The sequence below is a fragment of the Spinacia oleracea genome, chromosome 1, assembly GCF_020520425.1.
Source record: "Spinacia oleracea cultivar Varoflay chromosome 1, BTI_SOV_V1, whole genome shotgun sequence".
Taxonomy (NCBI): domain Eukaryota; kingdom Viridiplantae; phylum Streptophyta; class Magnoliopsida; order Caryophyllales; family Amaranthaceae; genus Spinacia; species Spinacia oleracea.
In genome coordinates this window covers 83006500-83023905 of record NC_079487.1, presented here as the reverse complement: position 1 = coordinate 83023905, position 17406 = coordinate 83006500, and the positions used below count along the sequence as shown (strand labels likewise).

The window sequence follows — 17406 nt, the reverse complement described above, 5'->3', positions numbered from 1 at the left end:
TTTCTAATCTTCTAGCCATTGCAAGATCCTGCAATGCTTGGCTTGATATTGTGTGTCCTTGACTTGGTTGAGTCTGTGACAATGGAAAGTCATGTGCAGGGAAGGAGTAGATGGTTTTCTCACCCCCATGATCAGAATAGAAAGCTGCAGGAGGTCTTTGCCTCTGTGGTGTGGGGAAATGTTGTGATATAGGCTGCATTAATTAAAACAAATTAGGAACAAGTTGGCTTCAGTACAGTAAAGTAACATGTAAGAAAGAATTTGAGTCTATTGAATGACTTACAGTAGCTATTCTTTGATACCCATTTGGGTAGGTATAAATACCCACACCCCTATTGTGCATTGGTATAGCTGAACTGGTTCTTGGGTGTTGTTGCTGTGGTGTGGTCTGCTCTGCAATAGCATGATTGTTGCTGTGTTGTTGTTGCTTAGGGGCATTCTTGCAACCTTTTGTTGTGGCCTATCACACCACATAAGCTGTATTTCATAGAACAACCTGTTCTCTTCAGCTTACCAGATGCAGTTACCTCTCCAACACCATATCTCCTCTTTGTTTTAGGTCTTTCATTGACCTTTTTCACCTTTGGAGCCACAACAATGTTATCAGAAGTAGGCCACTCTTGAGGACCATTTAAAGGCTCTAACAAAAATTCATATGCCTTCATGTAGGTCTGTTTGCAGAAATATGCATTGACATATTGTTCTGGGTGGTCTACTTTATTCCATATAGCAACAATTGCATGTTTGCATGGAATCCCACTCACCTGCCATGCATTGCAACTGCAAGTATGTTGGTTCAGATCCACCACATACTTAACGTGTGTTGCACCTTCTCTTACTCCATAGCAAAACCCACCATCCCAGTATGCATTCCAACCCCTAGCCCAAATTTTGTGTTTCTTTAACTGAATTTGGATCCTAGGACACAACATTATCTCCTTTTTCCCAATGAAATCTCTTTTCTTATGCAGTCTTTCCATCAAACCCTCTCTGATATCTTCCAACATGGTAATAATAGGCTTGTGCCTTGCACTCAAGATGTATGCATTAAACACCTCACTCATGTTGTTGTCTACACTGTCACAACAAGATAATGGAGTGTAGAATGCCCTACACCATTTCTTGTAGTTCCTTTTCAGTAGGTCTTCAGCAGCTTCATGTGAAATACCCCTCATTACTTCAATGTTTTCATTGAAGTGATTTACTGTGTTGCTTTTTGCAATAGTCCAGAATTGTTTTCTGTACTCTAAACCACCTCCAAACACTCCCCTAAAGTTACAGTACACACCCTACTTTCAGCTTGTGGAAACACATTTGACACAGCAGCAAGTAAACCCTTTTGTTGGTCAGACATGAATGTGTACCCTGCTCCTTCACTAGTGCCTAAATCAGTAGCTAGAAGTTCTAGAAACCAACTCCATGTGTCAGTGCTCTCAACCTCACAGACAGCCCAAGCCAAAGGGAACATTTTATTTTTTTATATCCCTCCCTACTGCTACTAACAATTGACCCCCAAATGGTCCCTTTAAGAAACATCCATCAAGTGATATGAAAGGTCTTCATCCTGCCAAGAACCCTTTCCTAAGTGCCTCAAAACACAAATACAGTATGTCAAACACATTTGCATCCAACTTCAACTTCACTGTGTTCCCTGGATTGCTTCTTAGTATCTCAGCTGCATACCTTGGGAGTAATGCATACTGCTCTTTGTATTCACCAACAATGAGTGCTTGACCCCTTCTCCTAGCCCTGGCAGCCTTGTCTTTGCTCACCCTTATACCATTTTCTAACCAAATGGTTTCCTGAATATCTTGCACTCTCATGTAAGGGTTAACCTTAAACAGATTCTGGTAGTGTTCTGCAATCCAATGTGAAGTCATCTTCTTAATGATAGGTGTCCTACCACAAGTTTGCTCACTGACAAATGTTTTCACTGTAAATGACCTTCTTCCTCTCTCCCATGAAGCCCAAATTCTCCATTTACAACCTTTATCTTTGTGCTCACACTCTGCACAAACCCTAGTGGAATCATTTTTAGAAAATGGAATGTTTCTTCCTTTATCAATTGAATAATCTATGATTGCTTTCCTAAATGTCTTTGGATTCTCAAACTGTTGCCCAACATAGAAAGTGGCTTCCCTCTCTTCAGTTTCAGTGTTGTTTTGCTTCTGTTTCCCTCTCCCCCTCTTATGGTGTTGTGGTGCAACTAAGTAACCAACATCATCCTCATCTTCTGACTCACTAGGGCTGTCTAAGTCACTGTATCCATCAAAGTCATCCCCCAAATTCAGACCACCTTCTACTTTACTTTCTGCTAGTTTTTTCAGCATTACTAACTCCTCAAAATAAGCCTTTTCCCTTCTCATATCATCAGATATCTTAGACCTAGCAGTGGCTAACTCATCATCATCCTCATCTGTACCCTCTGAATCATAATCAATTTCAGGTTGGGGCACATCTTGAGGTTGATTTTGAGGTTCAGGTTGAGGTTCAGTTTGTTTGGGTGGGAGTACTGTAAAAGGTGGTTCCACATAATCAGAATTTAAGTCAACCACATCAGTATTCAACAACTCAAGGAAGCTACCTCTCCCTCCTCCCCCTCCTCCACTCCTGTTTAGGTTAAAGTTGTAGGTGGGTTTGATTTTATGTTCAATGTATATATGAATGCTTTTGTATTCAAAGAGTAAAGCTAAGAATGAGTCACAAGTACTACTATCAAAACCTAAAAATCTAACCCCATTCTTGAATTCTTTCCTAGGGTCCCAGAAATGTACTTTCTCTATATCATTATAACCTAAACTATCCACTAATTCCTTAACATATTTGCCATCTGCATTCTCATGGATGTAATCAAAGACATCCACCCTCCCCCCACTATAAACCATATCACCTTGCACAACCCATTCACCACCATGATGCACATATATGCAAGGGTTCAAAGTCAAATCATCAACATCTGATCAAAGTTAAAACAATATCAAATAAAAAAAAAAACTTTAAGAAATCAAACCAAACCAAATCTTGAATAACAACACAAGAGATAACAAAAGGTTAAAGTTGCATTCATTCATTCATCCATTCATCATGATCATTTCAGTTGCATTTACAAAAGGGTAGGCTTCAACCCTTACATTTCAAACCTCAATCCACTATTGAGGGAGAAGCCTACGGTTAGATATAAACTACTGTCATAGCAGTGACAAATACCAAAAACCAACATTTGTCACATTCACAAAAACATAATTGCAATGACAGTAGTAATGTAATTGTCCTTGAAAATTAAAAATAAAAAAAGCTATAAACAAGCTGGATCATCATAAGCTTGACAAAAGAGGGGCCACCACCAGCGCCACCACCACCCACCCCTGCATGGCCTCCACCACCAGCTACTCCTCCTCCTTGAAAAGGAGGGGGAAGCCGTCAAAGTAGACGGTCATGTCCTTGTCCATCCAGGCGTGGAAGTCACGGCCATCATTGTCAATGATGTCCATGATCACCCACTCCCGCAGCCACGCGCGGTAGCATCCTTGAGGGTAGTGGTATGGGAGGCGGTACCGCAACTTGGCCCACCTACGCCACTGCTTGCATACCATCTGCACAGCAGCCTGCCCCTCCCAGTCCAGCTTGGTGAAGATCTGGGTGATGAGGATGTCTTGATGATGACAAAGGGGGTGTGCCTCCCTTAAAGCAAGGTCTCCTAAAGTCAAAGTAACGGCCAAAGTCAATAAAACAGTAAGTAAACCCTAATTATTATACGGAATCTAGATTAAAATACTTCCAAATTAAACAATAGTTTAAATAAACACCATTTTCAAGAACATGCAAGCATCCATTCGAATTAATCAAACTCTGTTTTTTGTTTAAGTGAATCAAAAACAGTAAGTGAAACCCTAATTACTACAAAATCTAGTTTAAATTAATTCCAAATTAGGCAACAATTGTATAATTTAACATATTAAACACCATTTTCAAGAACATGCAAGCATCAATTCGAATTAAATATTGGAAAGTAAAAACGGACGAAACCCTAATTTCAACTTCAATTGATAAATTATGCGAAATCAGCCCACGATTGTTTAAATTAACATATAAAACACCACAATCAAGATAATACATGCACCAATTTTGGGAAAAAGTTACTTAACAAAAAAGCCCTAATTTATCATGGCTCAACTGCAAACATTTATTGAAAAAACCGACAAATTCTTGTTCTCGTGGGGGTGCGAACTTCCCACTTATCAGCAGTCCTCTTGTTGGATACGCAAGAACCCATTTTTGCAGAAAACTCAGAGAAATAACTTCAAATTCTCTTAAGTGTTTGAGTAAATGGGAAAAAGACAACTGAGAGTGAAAATGGGAGGGGGGACCATATAAATAGGAAGTGAAAAGGGGGGAAATAGGGTTGGGAACAGTAAAAAAAATACCGCCAAAACATTATTAGGAAGGAACCAGAAAAAACGAGGGAAGTTGGAAGGTTTCCACGTGTACACATTGAAAAAGTAAGTTGAAAAGGCTAAGTAATTGGAAAAGACTTATTTTCATCAAAATCATCTGTTTTCAATCATTAATCTACGTGTATATTAATTCTCCTTTTATTTTAATAATTTTTTATATTATTATATTCATTTTAACGGCCGTTACGTTAGTGACGGAAAACAAAAAACAGCGTTTTCCATCCATTTTGAGGGACCTAAATGCTCCTTTTGAAACTTGAGGGACCTAACTGCTCCTTTTGGCAAAGTTTAGGGACCTTCAGTACAGTTTACTCACCTCTTACCTTTGCCAGCTGCTTTCGATTATCCTCTCACTCAGTAATGACGCCCAACCTCCTCTCCCTCAGTAATGGCGCCCAACCTTCTTTGCCATATGTGATCTTCTCCTCTCCCTCAGTAATTGCACCCAGAAAAACTCACCAGCCAAGCCGTCTCAACCTCAACCACCGTCTCCGTCACCTCCTTGCCGACGTTGATGCGCGTTCCTTCTCCTTCTGTAGACCGAATAATGGTGGCCGACAGGGTAGGACAGCGAAGAGTAGAGGTTTGTTGTTCTCTCTTCTCTTGATTTTCCGTGCTCATTTTATCTTGCGAAATATTACTAATTGAAATTGATTTATGTTGCTGAAATTGGTAGAGTTTTTTTTTTATTTTAATTTTGATTTAGGATTTTGATTTAGGTTTTTTATTTTAGGTTTTTGATTTAGGATTTTGATTTAGGTTTTTTATTTTAGGATTTTGATTTAGGTTCTTTATTTTGATTTTGATTTAGGATTTTGATGTATGTTGCTGAAATTGGTAGAGTTTCGGTAGGTCTTGGGTGGTCGGATGAGGTGTCGCAAGGAAGGGCGGCGAGTTTTTCAATGAATTACTAATTTGTCCTTTCAATGTTCTTAATTATCAAATTATAATGCATAAGTATGAACTTCTTGTTGTAATACATATTGGAAGAGACTTTCAATGAATTTTAGGTCTAATCATTACCACTTGATGAGTAAAAATTAAATAGAATTACACTTATTTCATTAGTATTGTCGAAAAATCTGATGAATTTAGTCCAATTAAAATCATTTATAGGGTAAATACATTTAAGTTGAAATAAACTGAAATTCCTATTGAGAGAAACAAAGAGGGGAAGGAAGAATTTATGTCATGATTGACAAACAGGGAGGAAGACAGAAATAAAGAGTGGGGAAGAGAAAAAAGAATTACAAAGTAATTTCCCAATTTCTGGCTTTTTATAGGATCTTACGTAAAGTTCTCTTGGTTACAACGTGGGTGAATAATTTCTTATTGTAAGTTTAATTACTTCTTTATATATATATATATATATATATATATATATATATATATATATATACTAGGTGTTGTACATGCCATTAAGTTTCTTCTTAACCATGTAAGTTCTGCAGTCTGCACAGGTCACATTGAGTTCTTAAGCTAGATGCTAATAGATCAGTAGATATACTTCGTATATTAATGCAGAGTGAAATGTGAGATAGGTATTGAGAATATCATGCTATTTATAGTAAATTCTACACCTAGGATAGTCACATGCATATGTTTTCTGGTTTGTTCTTTTACTCTTCCTAGGTAGTCTGTTTTGTAGTGATCCTAGGTGGATCTTGCCAGCTTTGTTTTGGCCTCTTGTACACATGTAATTTAGGGTTGTGCATAGACCTTTGTATATAAGGTGAAGGCAGGCCTTTTGTGCCGTTTGAGACCTCACAAAACACAGAATACAAAACACAAAAACACCAGAATTTCTGGTGAAGAAACCACTGCATTTTAGCAGCAAAACTCTTTGAATCTTTCTACATGGTATCAGAGCAGGTTTAAACGTTCTTAAATCTTAAAGATTTTGAGAGTTTGCTGTTCTGAAATAACAAACCAGCAAGAAAAATCAAAGCTTTCGAAACAGAAACAAAAATGGGTGAAACAAATTCCTCCTCAACAAACAACCTGAATCCCTACAAAGATCCTCTCTTTATTGCAGTAAATGAGAGTGCTGCAACACCACTTGGAAGTATCTTGTTTGATGGAAAGAATTTCCTGAATTGGAGCAGAAGCATCAGGATTGCTCTTGGTGCCAAGAACAAACTGGGATTCTTAGAAGGGAAGCATCCTAAACCTTCTGAAGGTCCTGATGAAATCCAGAAATGGACTAGATGTGATTATATGGTGAGGTCATGGTTGTTGGCCACCATGAAGCCTGAAGTTGCAAGCAGCCTTGTGACTATGCAATCAACTAAGAGGTTGTGGGAAGAAATTATTGAAAGGCATGGGCAAACAAGTGCTCCTCTTCTCTTTCAACTGAAAAAAGACATGTGGGAACTGCAGCAAGGGTATCTCAGTGTAAGTGAATACTACTGCAAATTGAAGGATTTTTGGGATCAAATCTCAGAAATTGAAGACATACCAGAGTGTTCTTGTGGAGCTCTGGCAAAATGCAGCTGCAGCATTGTCAAAAAAATGATTGAGAGGGAATCATCCACCAAGCTCATGAAGTTTCTCATGGGTCTGAACTCTGATTATGAGCAGATGAAGACAAATTTCCTTGGGATGGATCCACTGATGCCTGTGAACAAGGTGTACAATCTAGTCATGCAGGTTGAGAAACAAAAGCAGATCACAGGAGAAATCAGTATTGGGAGTCAAACAAGTGCTCTAGCAGCAAACAGGCAAGGAGAGAGTCTTGGTCCTCTGATGAACTTTAATAAGAGAGAATACAAAAAAATGAGACTTGAGAAGATTGAAAGAGATGCAAAGAAATGTCAGCATTGTGGAATGAAGGGACATTTAAGGGAAGAGTGTTTTAAGCTAGTTGGATATCCTGACTGGTTTAAGAACAATCCAAAGGGAAAAGGAAACACAAGACAAGCTGCAAATGCAACTAGGAGTGAAGAAGAATATTCTGGAGACAATCCCCTGGAGTTTGGAAATGCAGGAGGTAATGCAATGAAACATGATGACAAGTTCATTTCTTCTGTTGTACAGGAAGTGATGAAAGCAATTGGTGAGAAGCAGAATGCAACAGCTAGCAGTCACAGCAACTTTGCAGGTAAAGAAATTCTTTCTAATGCAATGAATCATTATGATGACTCTTACTGTAATACATGGCTCATAGATTCAGGAGCTAGTGATCACATGACAGGAAACAAAAGTGTTCTTACTAACATGAGAACATTAGACAAGCAGATAAGGGTAGGATTACCTGATGGAAATGTCAAAACAGTTAAAGAAATAGGAGATGTGAAATTGAATGATAATGTGACTCTTTTTGATGTGTTATATGTAAGTGATTTCAAACACAACTTGCTGTCAGTGAGCAAATTGGTTCACAAAGATGACCTGAAGCTTTTATTTGATAAACATGGGTGTTCTCTTCAGGGCCTTTCCACTGAAGATAATGTAGTGTTTGGAGAAAATGAAAGTGATCTGTACAAGCTGATCAACTTTGAAAGTAAGCTGACAAGAAGGAGAAAAGGAAGGGAGGAGGTTTGCTTGGTGAAGGAAGAAGGAAAAGAATCAAAGAGCTGTAATAAAGTAGAGAAACTAGATTTAATTCATGCTAGACTAGGGCATGTTTCTATTTCTAAGATGGAACATTTGGATTTTTGCAAATGTAAAGACTTAAAGAGCTACTTCTGTGACACTTGTTCTGTTGCTAAACATCACAAGTTACCTTTCTCTCCAAGTAAATCTATTGCTGGAAATGTTTTTGAATTGATTCATGTTGATTTATGGGGTCCTTACAGGACTAAGAGTATTACAGGTGCAAGTTATTTCCTAACTATAGTTGATGACTATAGTAGAGTGACTTGGACACATTTGTTGTCAAACAAGGAAGAGGTTAAGGGAATCCTGGTTGGTTTCCTTGCTCATATAGAAAATCATTTTAACACCACTGTTAAAACCCTGAGAAGTGACAATGGAACAGAAATTTTTCAGAATGAATGTGCACAAATCTTTGCTCAAAAGGGCATTACACACCAAAGAAGTGTGCCAGGTGTACCTCAACAGAATGCAAGAGTTGAGAGGAAGCACAGGTTCCTGCTTGAGACAGCAAGAGCCCTGAAGATCCATGCAGGACTGCCTGCATATTTATGGGGTGAGTGTATTCTGGCTGCAACTCACTTAATCAATTTATTGCCTAGTGCAGTGATTGGTTGGGAAACTCCATATAAGAGAATGATGAAGAAAGAACCTGACTATGACCATTTGAGGGTCATAGGAAGCCTGTGCTATGCAAGTCCCCACAAGAAGCCTACTGATAAATTTGCAGCAAGAGGAATAAGGTGTATCATGATTGGATACCCTTATTGTCAGAAAGGGTATAAGCTTATGGATCTGGAAACTAGAAAAATTTTTGTGAGCAGAGATGTGGTGTTCAAAGAAAGGATATTTCCTTTTCTTCTTAAACAAGGAAACAATGATTTTGCAACTTGTTTGAGGAACAATTTGTCAAGTACAGAAACTGAAAATGATATTGATTTCTCTAATATCTTCACTGAAGAGTTTGAGCAGGATATTGATCAAATAGAACCAGAATTGGAGGAGATGCAAGAAGAAATGATTCAAGAAGACACTATGGTGGTAGAACAAGGTCAGACTGACCTTGATGTCACCAATGTGGAAACAAACACTCAAGAAACTGTGAGAAGATCAGAGAGGGACAGAACAATACCAGCTAAGTTCAAAGATTTTGTCTTTGATATCCCAGGAAAAAGAGCTGCAACACATACAGCTAACTTGATCATAGCAAGGCTCATGGATTCAGAATACTATTCAGAGGAATACTTAGCATCTCTGAATAATGTTCTGAGAGAAAGAGAGCCAATTCACTATGGAGAAGCATCTGAAGATCAAGGGTGGATGGAAGCAATGAAGGAAGAGCTGAATGCTCTTGATAAGAATGAAACATGGGAAATGACAGATTTACCAGAAGGAAAGAAGGCAATAGATTCTAAATGGGTATATAGAATCAAGTTTGACAGAGATGGGAACATAGAGAAACTCAAAGCTAGATTAGTGGCAAGAGGTGATAAACAGATCAAAGGCAAAGATTACAAACATACTTTCTCACCAGTAGCTAAGTTTACTACTGTGAGAACTCTGATAGCCTTGGCAACAGCCATGAATTGGAAGTTGGAACAACTTGATATCAACAATGCCTTCTTGCATGGGTTCCTGGATGAAGAAGTGTACATGAAACCACCAAAAGGTTACACTGGAGGAAAGGAGGGGCAAGTATGTAGGCTGAAAAGAAGCTTATATGGTCTGAAGCAAGCTTCTAGGCAATGGAATCTAGAACTGACCAAGTTCTTCATTGAGCATGGCTATACACAATCCAAAAGAGATTATTCAATGTTCTCTAAAATTGAAAATGGAAAGCAGACAATTGTGCTAGTTTATGTTGATGATCTTCTTGTCACTGGAGATGACACAAATGAGATGAAAAAGCTCAAAACAGACCTTGACAATGCCTTCACTGTGAAGGATCTTGGAGAGATGAGATATTTTCTTGGGATAAAAGTTTCAAGAAGTCCAAAAGGAACCATGTTAAATCAAAGAAAGTTCATTCTTGACATACTGAAATCAACAGGGACTGAGGACTGTAAACCTGCAAAGTTCCCCTTTCCCAAAGGGATCAAATTATCAGTTGATCAAGGTGAACTACTAGAAGATCCTGAAATATATAGAAGAATCATTGGAAGGTTGTTGTACTTGAATCTGACAAGACCTGATATTTCCTATAGTGTGCAGCAGTTGAGTCAGTTTATGTGTGAGCCAAGAAAACCACACTTGCAGGCTGCTATCCATGTGGTAAAGTACTTGGCTGGTACAATTGATTGGGGTTTATACTACCCTGCTGATTCTGAAGTAAAGCTAAGCTCATTCTGTGATTCAGATTGGGGAAAGTGTGCCTTTAGTTCAAGATCTCTCACTGGATACTGTGTTTTCTTAGGAAAATCACTGGTATCTTGGAAAACAAAGAAGCAAAAGACTGTGTCAAAGTCATCAACAGAAGCAGAATATAGATGTATGTCACAAACAACAAGTGAGATTGTTTGGTTGAATGGGGTACTAGAAGACCTGGGGTTCACTGTACCTAAGCCTATTGATTTATTCTGTGACAACAAGTCAGCAATTCATCTTGCATATAACCCTGTTTTCCATGAAAGAACAAAACACTTGAATGTGGATTGTCATTATGTGAGAGATCACATCCTGGATGGGCTGCTAAACGTTCTTCATGTTCGATCCTTTCTCCAGTTAGCTGACTTAATGACTAAGTCTCTCAGTGAGCAACAGCATAATCATCTCTCTTTCAAGTTGGGCATCACTCCCTCAGCTCCAACTTGAGGGGGTGTATTGAGAATATCATGGTATTTATAGTAAATTCTACACCTAGGATAGTCACATGCATATGTTTTCTGGTTTGTTCTTTTACTCTTCCTAGGTAGTCTGTTTTGTAGTGATCCTAGGTGGATCTTGCCAGCTTTGTTTTGGCCTCTTGTACACATGTAATTTAGGGTTGTGCATAGACCTTTGTATATAAGGTGAAGGCAGGCCTTTTGTGCCGTTTGAGACCTCACAAAACACAGAATACAAAACACAAAAACACCAGAATTTCTGGTGAAGAAACCACTGCATTTTAGCAGCAAAACTCTTTGAATCTTTCTACAATAGGTAATGTACTTATTATTTAGGATGAGGACGTCAATCTAGCCAAGGCACCAATAGCGCAAGAGTTAATATAGGTACATGGTTCTTCATAGTTCCCAAGGTTACGCCGGTCTTGAAAATTATCACCCTTGTCAGGAGTCAGGACCACCAACGATGGCACCAGTGAGCTCGTTTGGGTTTGGAGAATTTTTAACGAAGTAGTCAAGAAAAGTGTTAGCACAAGTCACTACTTGAGAGTTGAGACTTTGGCATGACAGGATTTGATGCTCCTCTATGATGTGGCTGTTGTGGGAAATTCTTTCCAAATCCTAGCATGTATGACCTCTGCTGTGGATTCGCTCCCAATATATAATCCATCTGTCCCACCCATCACTTGATATATTAGTATGACAGAAAGTGTTGGGCTTATAATGAAGCTGATCATTTTAGATGCAAGATTATCTATGTGAGTACCTGTTTCTTAGTAAAACCGAGGAGGTCAGCCGTCAGCAGATCCAAATTGCTTGCTGCGACAAAAGACCTGCTGTTTGTATCTTGCAAGCAAATCACCGTAGACGTTGAATGCCAAAGCTGCAGCTGTAGCATACTGCAAATTGGCTCCATCTCTCATGACTCATGTAAAGCAGTCCTCCTGATGAAAATCAACACCACTAATTGTAAAAACAGCAGCAACTACTAAATATGGATGCTAATACATGTTGGGTACATAATCATGATAAATATGGTGTTATGCAAGAATTGACAGGAAATATGGGTTATGTTTTAGTGGTCAGGTGTAATAGTAATTATGGGTACCAGGCGTGAAGGGAGCTTGGGCATAAGGACTGCTGGGTAGTATTGCACATTTGTAACTCATACTGTTGTTTTCTCACAACTCCATATAAATGGGAAAGAAGAAGGGGTCCATGCATTTATAGTGCAGATCAGGGATGAGGAAGGCAATGTTAGTCCAAATATATGTATTGCTGATTGTGGTCATAAGATCGGGCTGAATGGTGTTGAAAATGGTCGTATCTGGTAATTGGTGATGATATTTCCCCCTAAAATGCCAGTCATTGCTTTAGCTATCGTAGTATAAGATTCAGTGTTTCTTTTCTTTTCTAGGTTTGACAATGTTCGCATCCCGAGGGAGAATCTATTGAATTCAGTTGCTGATGTTTCTCCTGATGGCCAGTATCTTAGTGCTATAAAAGACCTTGTTTAGGTTTTTATTCTACTTACTTAAACTCTTAAATACTTAAAATAAGCTATTTTTTCCCCTTGTATTGTTTTTTTGTCAGTTCCATTTTATATTATGTACAATAATGAACATTTAATGTAACTGCAGTCCTGAACTAATTTGTAATTCAATGTGCTTGGATTTGTTCAGAGATTTGCAGCATTTCTTGCTCCATTGACGTCTGGTCGTGTCAATATTGCAGTCAGTTCCATTTACATATCAAAGGTGACTGATGCCAGATTTTATGGAATAAATTTGTTAACTTCTATTCTTCTATGATTTTGTTGAGTTACGTTGGCGTTTTTCTTTAGGTTGGTTTAGCTACCGCTTTAAGGTATTCTTTGTCAAGGCGAGCCTTTTCTCTAGCAGCAAATGAACCTGAAGTGTTATTGCTCGACTATCCAAGCCACCAGCGCCGACTCTTGCCTCTTCTTGCAAAGACGTAAGTCATGCATTTAGTGGCTTTTGCAATAGAAAATCATGATGCATTTGGTTTCCACCTCTTGGCAATAGAAAATCATGAATATTTACTTTAGTTTTTGATGGCTTTTGGCTATTGAATTATTTATCTGGAGATTGGTTAGTATGTTTCCCAGTTCTTTTAGCGTTTTGCTGTTTGACTTTGGATGTGGGTGTTATGATAATGCTTGTGAGCAATATCTTGTTTTTATGTGGTAAATCTGTATTCAGCTGGTAATTAGAGGCCAATTTCCTTCTGCTATGTATTTCCATGAGCATATTTCAGAACCTGAAGCCAAAGTTTCTATAATTGTATGGCTAAACAAGGGACTTCCCAATTGTCACAATCTGTATATACCTAGAAATGCCCCTGTATTATTTCACAATGCCCTCATAATACCTCCTATGCGTTCCTGTGACACCAAAATTACCCCCATGATGAACAGAAGGCACTCCCAACTCCCAACTGGGAACAGCTCATGATTAGACTCTATGTTACATTTTACGGACTTGAAAACTCCAACATAATATTCCATTTCAGTTTTTTGTATGTTGTCAGGCCCTAGAATGGCAGTAGTGAACGAGCGATTTCCTTCAATATTGTTTAAAAAACGTCAAATTCCCAAAATGCGCCACTTTTTAACTTAATTCCCACCATACCGTCCACGTCAGCATTAAAACCGGTCTTTTTTTTTTTTAACGAAGCGACACTAAACCGCTATCTCAGGTAGCGGTTGACTTAAGTAAACCGCTATCTGAGATAGCGGTTTATAATGCATCAGCTAGGGGTCGAACCCACGACCTTTTGGTTAGGAAATAAACACTCTATCCGCTGAGCTACAGACACTAATGTTGATAAGTTAAATTTAGAAATGTTTATAATTAATATTAATAAATGGTTAAAAAGAAATAAACACATCAGGTAGGATTCGAACCCACGACCTCCTGCGTAGAAACAACACACTCTATCCACTGAGCTACAGACACAATTGATGTCATAAGAGGTTACTTCTAAATTATATTTCTATTTAAACTGTAATTCATGTTAAAAATAATTTACAATTAAGTAAACCGCCATCTGAGATAGCGGTTTTGTTTTAATACAAACCGCTATCTGAGATAGCGGTTTATAACATTGAACCGCCATCTGAGATGGCGGTTTGCTTTAAAACGAAACCGCTATCTCATATAGCGGTTCAATGCTGAACCGGAAAAAAAAATTTACTTCTCTTTCTCCCTTGCTTACGTGGACGGTATGGTGGGAAATAACTTAAAAAGTAACGTATTTAGGGATTGTTGGATCTTTATGCAATATTGAAGGAAATCGCTCGTAGTGAACCGGTGAAAGTTGTGGGAAGTTTTTAGCAAGATCAATATGGATTTAGCCTTTTCCGGGGGTTTCATTAGTATAAATTGCCTCTAAGCATAAATTTTGTTGACTTTATGGATATGTGGTTCATTGTAGTAATTGTATGGTTTTGTTACAGACCTGTCTGGGAAGCGAGTGTGGAGTGGAGCTTAATAAGTTTGATTTTATTTAGTGCTTATAATTCATTGTAAAAGCTTTTCCAATTTGTTTCTTAACATCTGACATTGATTTTGATTATATTAAATATGGACTAAGAGATTTTAGTTATACTGATTTTAATATAATAAAATGGTTAATTAAGTTTTTTCCATAGTAACCATTTTACGTGTTTTGGGGGGTCTCATTAATTGTGGCTTGATTTGGTCATTTTCATGGAATCCTATATTAGGTGTAAAGAATATTACAGATATACAATACTGTAAAGAAAATCAAATTCATTGTAAAGAATAGAATACTTAGCATCATGTGAGAAAATGTATGAGCATAAGATAGATAGTGGCTATGCGCTTTATAATTTTCTGTTTTGTGAGTAGTTCATGTTGCTTTTGGCCTATGCCGCCTCAGGATATCAGAATGTTCTTCAAGAGAACCGCAAAATGTACAACATAATGCAAGACCTGAAGGGTAAGGTGGACAAGGGTAAGGTGGACATGGGAAGAACTCTACCTTGAATCTTCTTCCTACTAATTATTTATGATTAAGAACTTGTTATTTTCTGCTCTCTGGGTTGTGGTAGAACAATGATGATTGTCCTTTTATGCAGGACATCTTCTTATGAAGACACCTCTTTTATAGGTCTATTTTTTCTGACCCTGTGATCTGTGTCCTAGCGTTGGATCTGGTTCAAGGTCCTCTTCTTAAAGGTGTATGTTTTCAGACCTAGGCCTTACCCAGATCTGACCCACATACATTATATTTTTCATTTTTATATTACAAGATGAAAATCTGAAACACCTAACAAGTTAACTGGTTTTCCCTAATCTGACTCTGAATTGTGATGGAACTCGGGTGATTTGTGTGACCGCTTGAATTTTTATTTGTTTGCCTTGATAATGTTGGTGAAGGTTTCACCTTTTGTTTTCTTACATTAGCTTAACCAACTTTAAGTTTAAACTATCATATATGCTTGTTCCTCCGCTTTGTTATTATTGCTAGGTTTGTTATTCGTCATACAGGCAGGATATTAAGCTATGAATATGAAAAGTAGCAAGTTCAACACCCATTTTGGACATTAGACCCAATAGACTCTATGAATCTTTCAGAGTAGGATATTGGTTTAATGCTGATTTTTTTGCACCGAAATATAGCTTGTTTATGCTGTTTTTTTTAAAATATATAAAAAAAGGACTCCTGTTAGGTATTAAAAAAAGGCTCTCTCCAGGTTGCGTGCACCAAGTTCCACTCGAATACGAGTCTCCATCAACTTTACCGAATGGCTCTGTGTATTGTGGTATATTGTACTTGAAGATTTCAACAGAAACAACAGAGTAGCAGCTCCCTATTAAAAGAAATGCAGGTTATGATGTGCCTTTGATGTCTGCAGTTCAAGAATCTGCAAGGTTATATGCCTTAGTTTTTTGATCCGGCTTGTGTCTTGGTTTCGTCTATTGGCTCCTTTGCACTTCTGTTCTGCTACCTTTTGTTCTGGTACAGTTCAACGTGTTGGTACAATGTTGTGGTTGTACCTGCTGCTGCTGATCTTATGGGCAGACTTCAGAAGCTGCTGACTGCAGTTCAGTTTCCTGGCTCGTTATTTTCTTTGTGTGGTCCAGTGGCTGCTGTGCAGGCTGGTCCTTTTTCCTGCTGTTGTTTTTGTGCTTCCTCCTGCTGGTGCAATATGATCTTGCTGTTGGTGCTTGTCTTCACGAGTGCAGGTTCTGTTGCTGTTTGGGCTGCATCAGTTCTTTCCTATGCATTTGTGTTGGCTTGCTGGTTGGGTTGTTGCTGTCCTGCTATTGCTGCTGGTCTTTGCTGGTGCTCGACTGTTGTTAGGCTTTTGCTTTTTTGTTTGTACGGGTTGCGGGTGTGCAACCTATTCTTTTTTTTCGTTTGTATTTGTTTAGGACTTTGATTTTTCTACCTGTTGGTCCTAAAATATGTTATTTACAAAATAAAATAAATAACCCTCTCAGATATCATAGTGAAAAAAAAAATAAAAAAAATTAGATATCACGGATTTTATTAAATTGTTAACTTAAATAAAACTCTTATATCAACGGCTATATTTTATATATTTGATTGGTTTAGTTTTTGATTTTGGATTGAATTTTTTTAATTATTAAAGTTTTTGATTTTTTGGTTGGAGTTGTATATATTAATAATTAATTAATAAAAAACAATCTACCGTGACACCTAATTATTTATATACGTGGCATCCAACTTTTTTAATTCAAAAAATAATTTAGTAATCTTATTTTTCATTGGCCGAAATAATTATATTTCCTACATGGAGCTTTAATATTGGATTCAATTTTATTTTAGATTAGTATTTAATTTTGGATTGAACTTTAGTTTGGATTTATTTTTAATTTTTACAGTATTTGATTTTTTTTACGGATTACATTGTTTGATTTTTAGATTAGTGTTTGATTTTAGATTCAAAGAGATCCCATATCTTATATATGAGGTCTCAATTATTTAATAAACATCTCTAATAATGGATCACTTCTTCTTCTAAACTATTTTTTGTAGGATTTACATAATAGACCCCCTTCTTACCTAAAGGATCTCTTATTTTTGACAAACAGACCCCTCTAGATGAGGAGGTTTCTTTATCAAAGAGACCTCTGCGATAGAGACCCCCTTAAAGAAGGTCTCTTAGGCCAGTTTGGACAGGTCTCTTTGCCAATTTTTATAATAGTGCATGTTTGAATGTTCTATTATTATTGATTTTTAGTCATATCCTGTGTTTCTTGTTTAGGAGTTTTGCTGCTGTTGGTGTGGATCCTACTGTTATAGGGATTGGCCCAACTTTTCCCATTCCTGTTGCTGTGAAATCTGGCTGAAAGTAGACGATATTGATCTGTTTGAAATCAATGAAGTTACTCCCCTAAACATGCTGATTTTACTAGCCAACCTCATGTAAATGAACAGAATCACCCAACATACCAGATTAAGAGATTTTTGAAGAATAATTGGCAAAGAGTCTGACAACTTTTCAGTTATGTGTTTTTGTT

At 37.7% G+C, this 17406-nt stretch overlaps 2 protein-coding genes across 5 annotated transcripts; one reads left to right on the top strand and one right to left on the bottom strand.

The window, feature by feature from the left end:
- The first annotated feature begins 4781 nt into the window (after nucleotides 1-4781).
- Nucleotides 4782-16434, top strand: LOC110777977 (putative acyl-coenzyme A oxidase 3.2, peroxisomal). 4 transcript variants are annotated; one of them, XR_008926539.1, is made up of 6 exons: nucleotides 4782-5037; nucleotides 12553-12627; nucleotides 12714-12844; nucleotides 14795-14869; nucleotides 14994-15095; nucleotides 15612-16434. XR_008926539.1 is itself a non-coding variant. In XM_021982546.2 (5 exons), the coding sequence occupies exons 1-5, from the start codon at nucleotides 4969-4971 to the stop codon at nucleotides 15733-15735; spliced, it is 459 nt and encodes a 152-aa protein (XP_021838238.2). In that variant the 5' UTR covers nucleotides 4783-4968; the 3' UTR covers nucleotides 15736-16434. The 4 variants fall into 4 exon arrangements, 3 of the variants coding, with proteins under 3 accessions (XP_021838238.2, XP_021838240.1, XP_021838239.2); XM_021982546.2 differs by lacking the exon at nucleotides 14994-15095 and having other exon boundaries at nucleotides 4783-5037; nucleotides 14795-14854; XM_021982548.2 differs by lacking the exon at nucleotides 14994-15095 and having other exon boundaries at nucleotides 4785-5037.
- Nucleotides 11320-11788, bottom strand: LOC130466347 (endoglucanase 16-like). The gene is made up of 2 exons (XM_056835307.1): nucleotides 11637-11788; nucleotides 11320-11540 (listed from the first exon to the last, which is right to left on the bottom strand). The coding sequence occupies exons 1-2, from the start codon at nucleotides 11784-11786 to the stop codon at nucleotides 11397-11399; spliced, it is 294 nt and encodes a 97-aa protein (XP_056691285.1). The 5' UTR covers nucleotides 11787-11788; the 3' UTR covers nucleotides 11320-11396.
- Nucleotides 16435-17406: the final 972 nt, after the last annotated feature.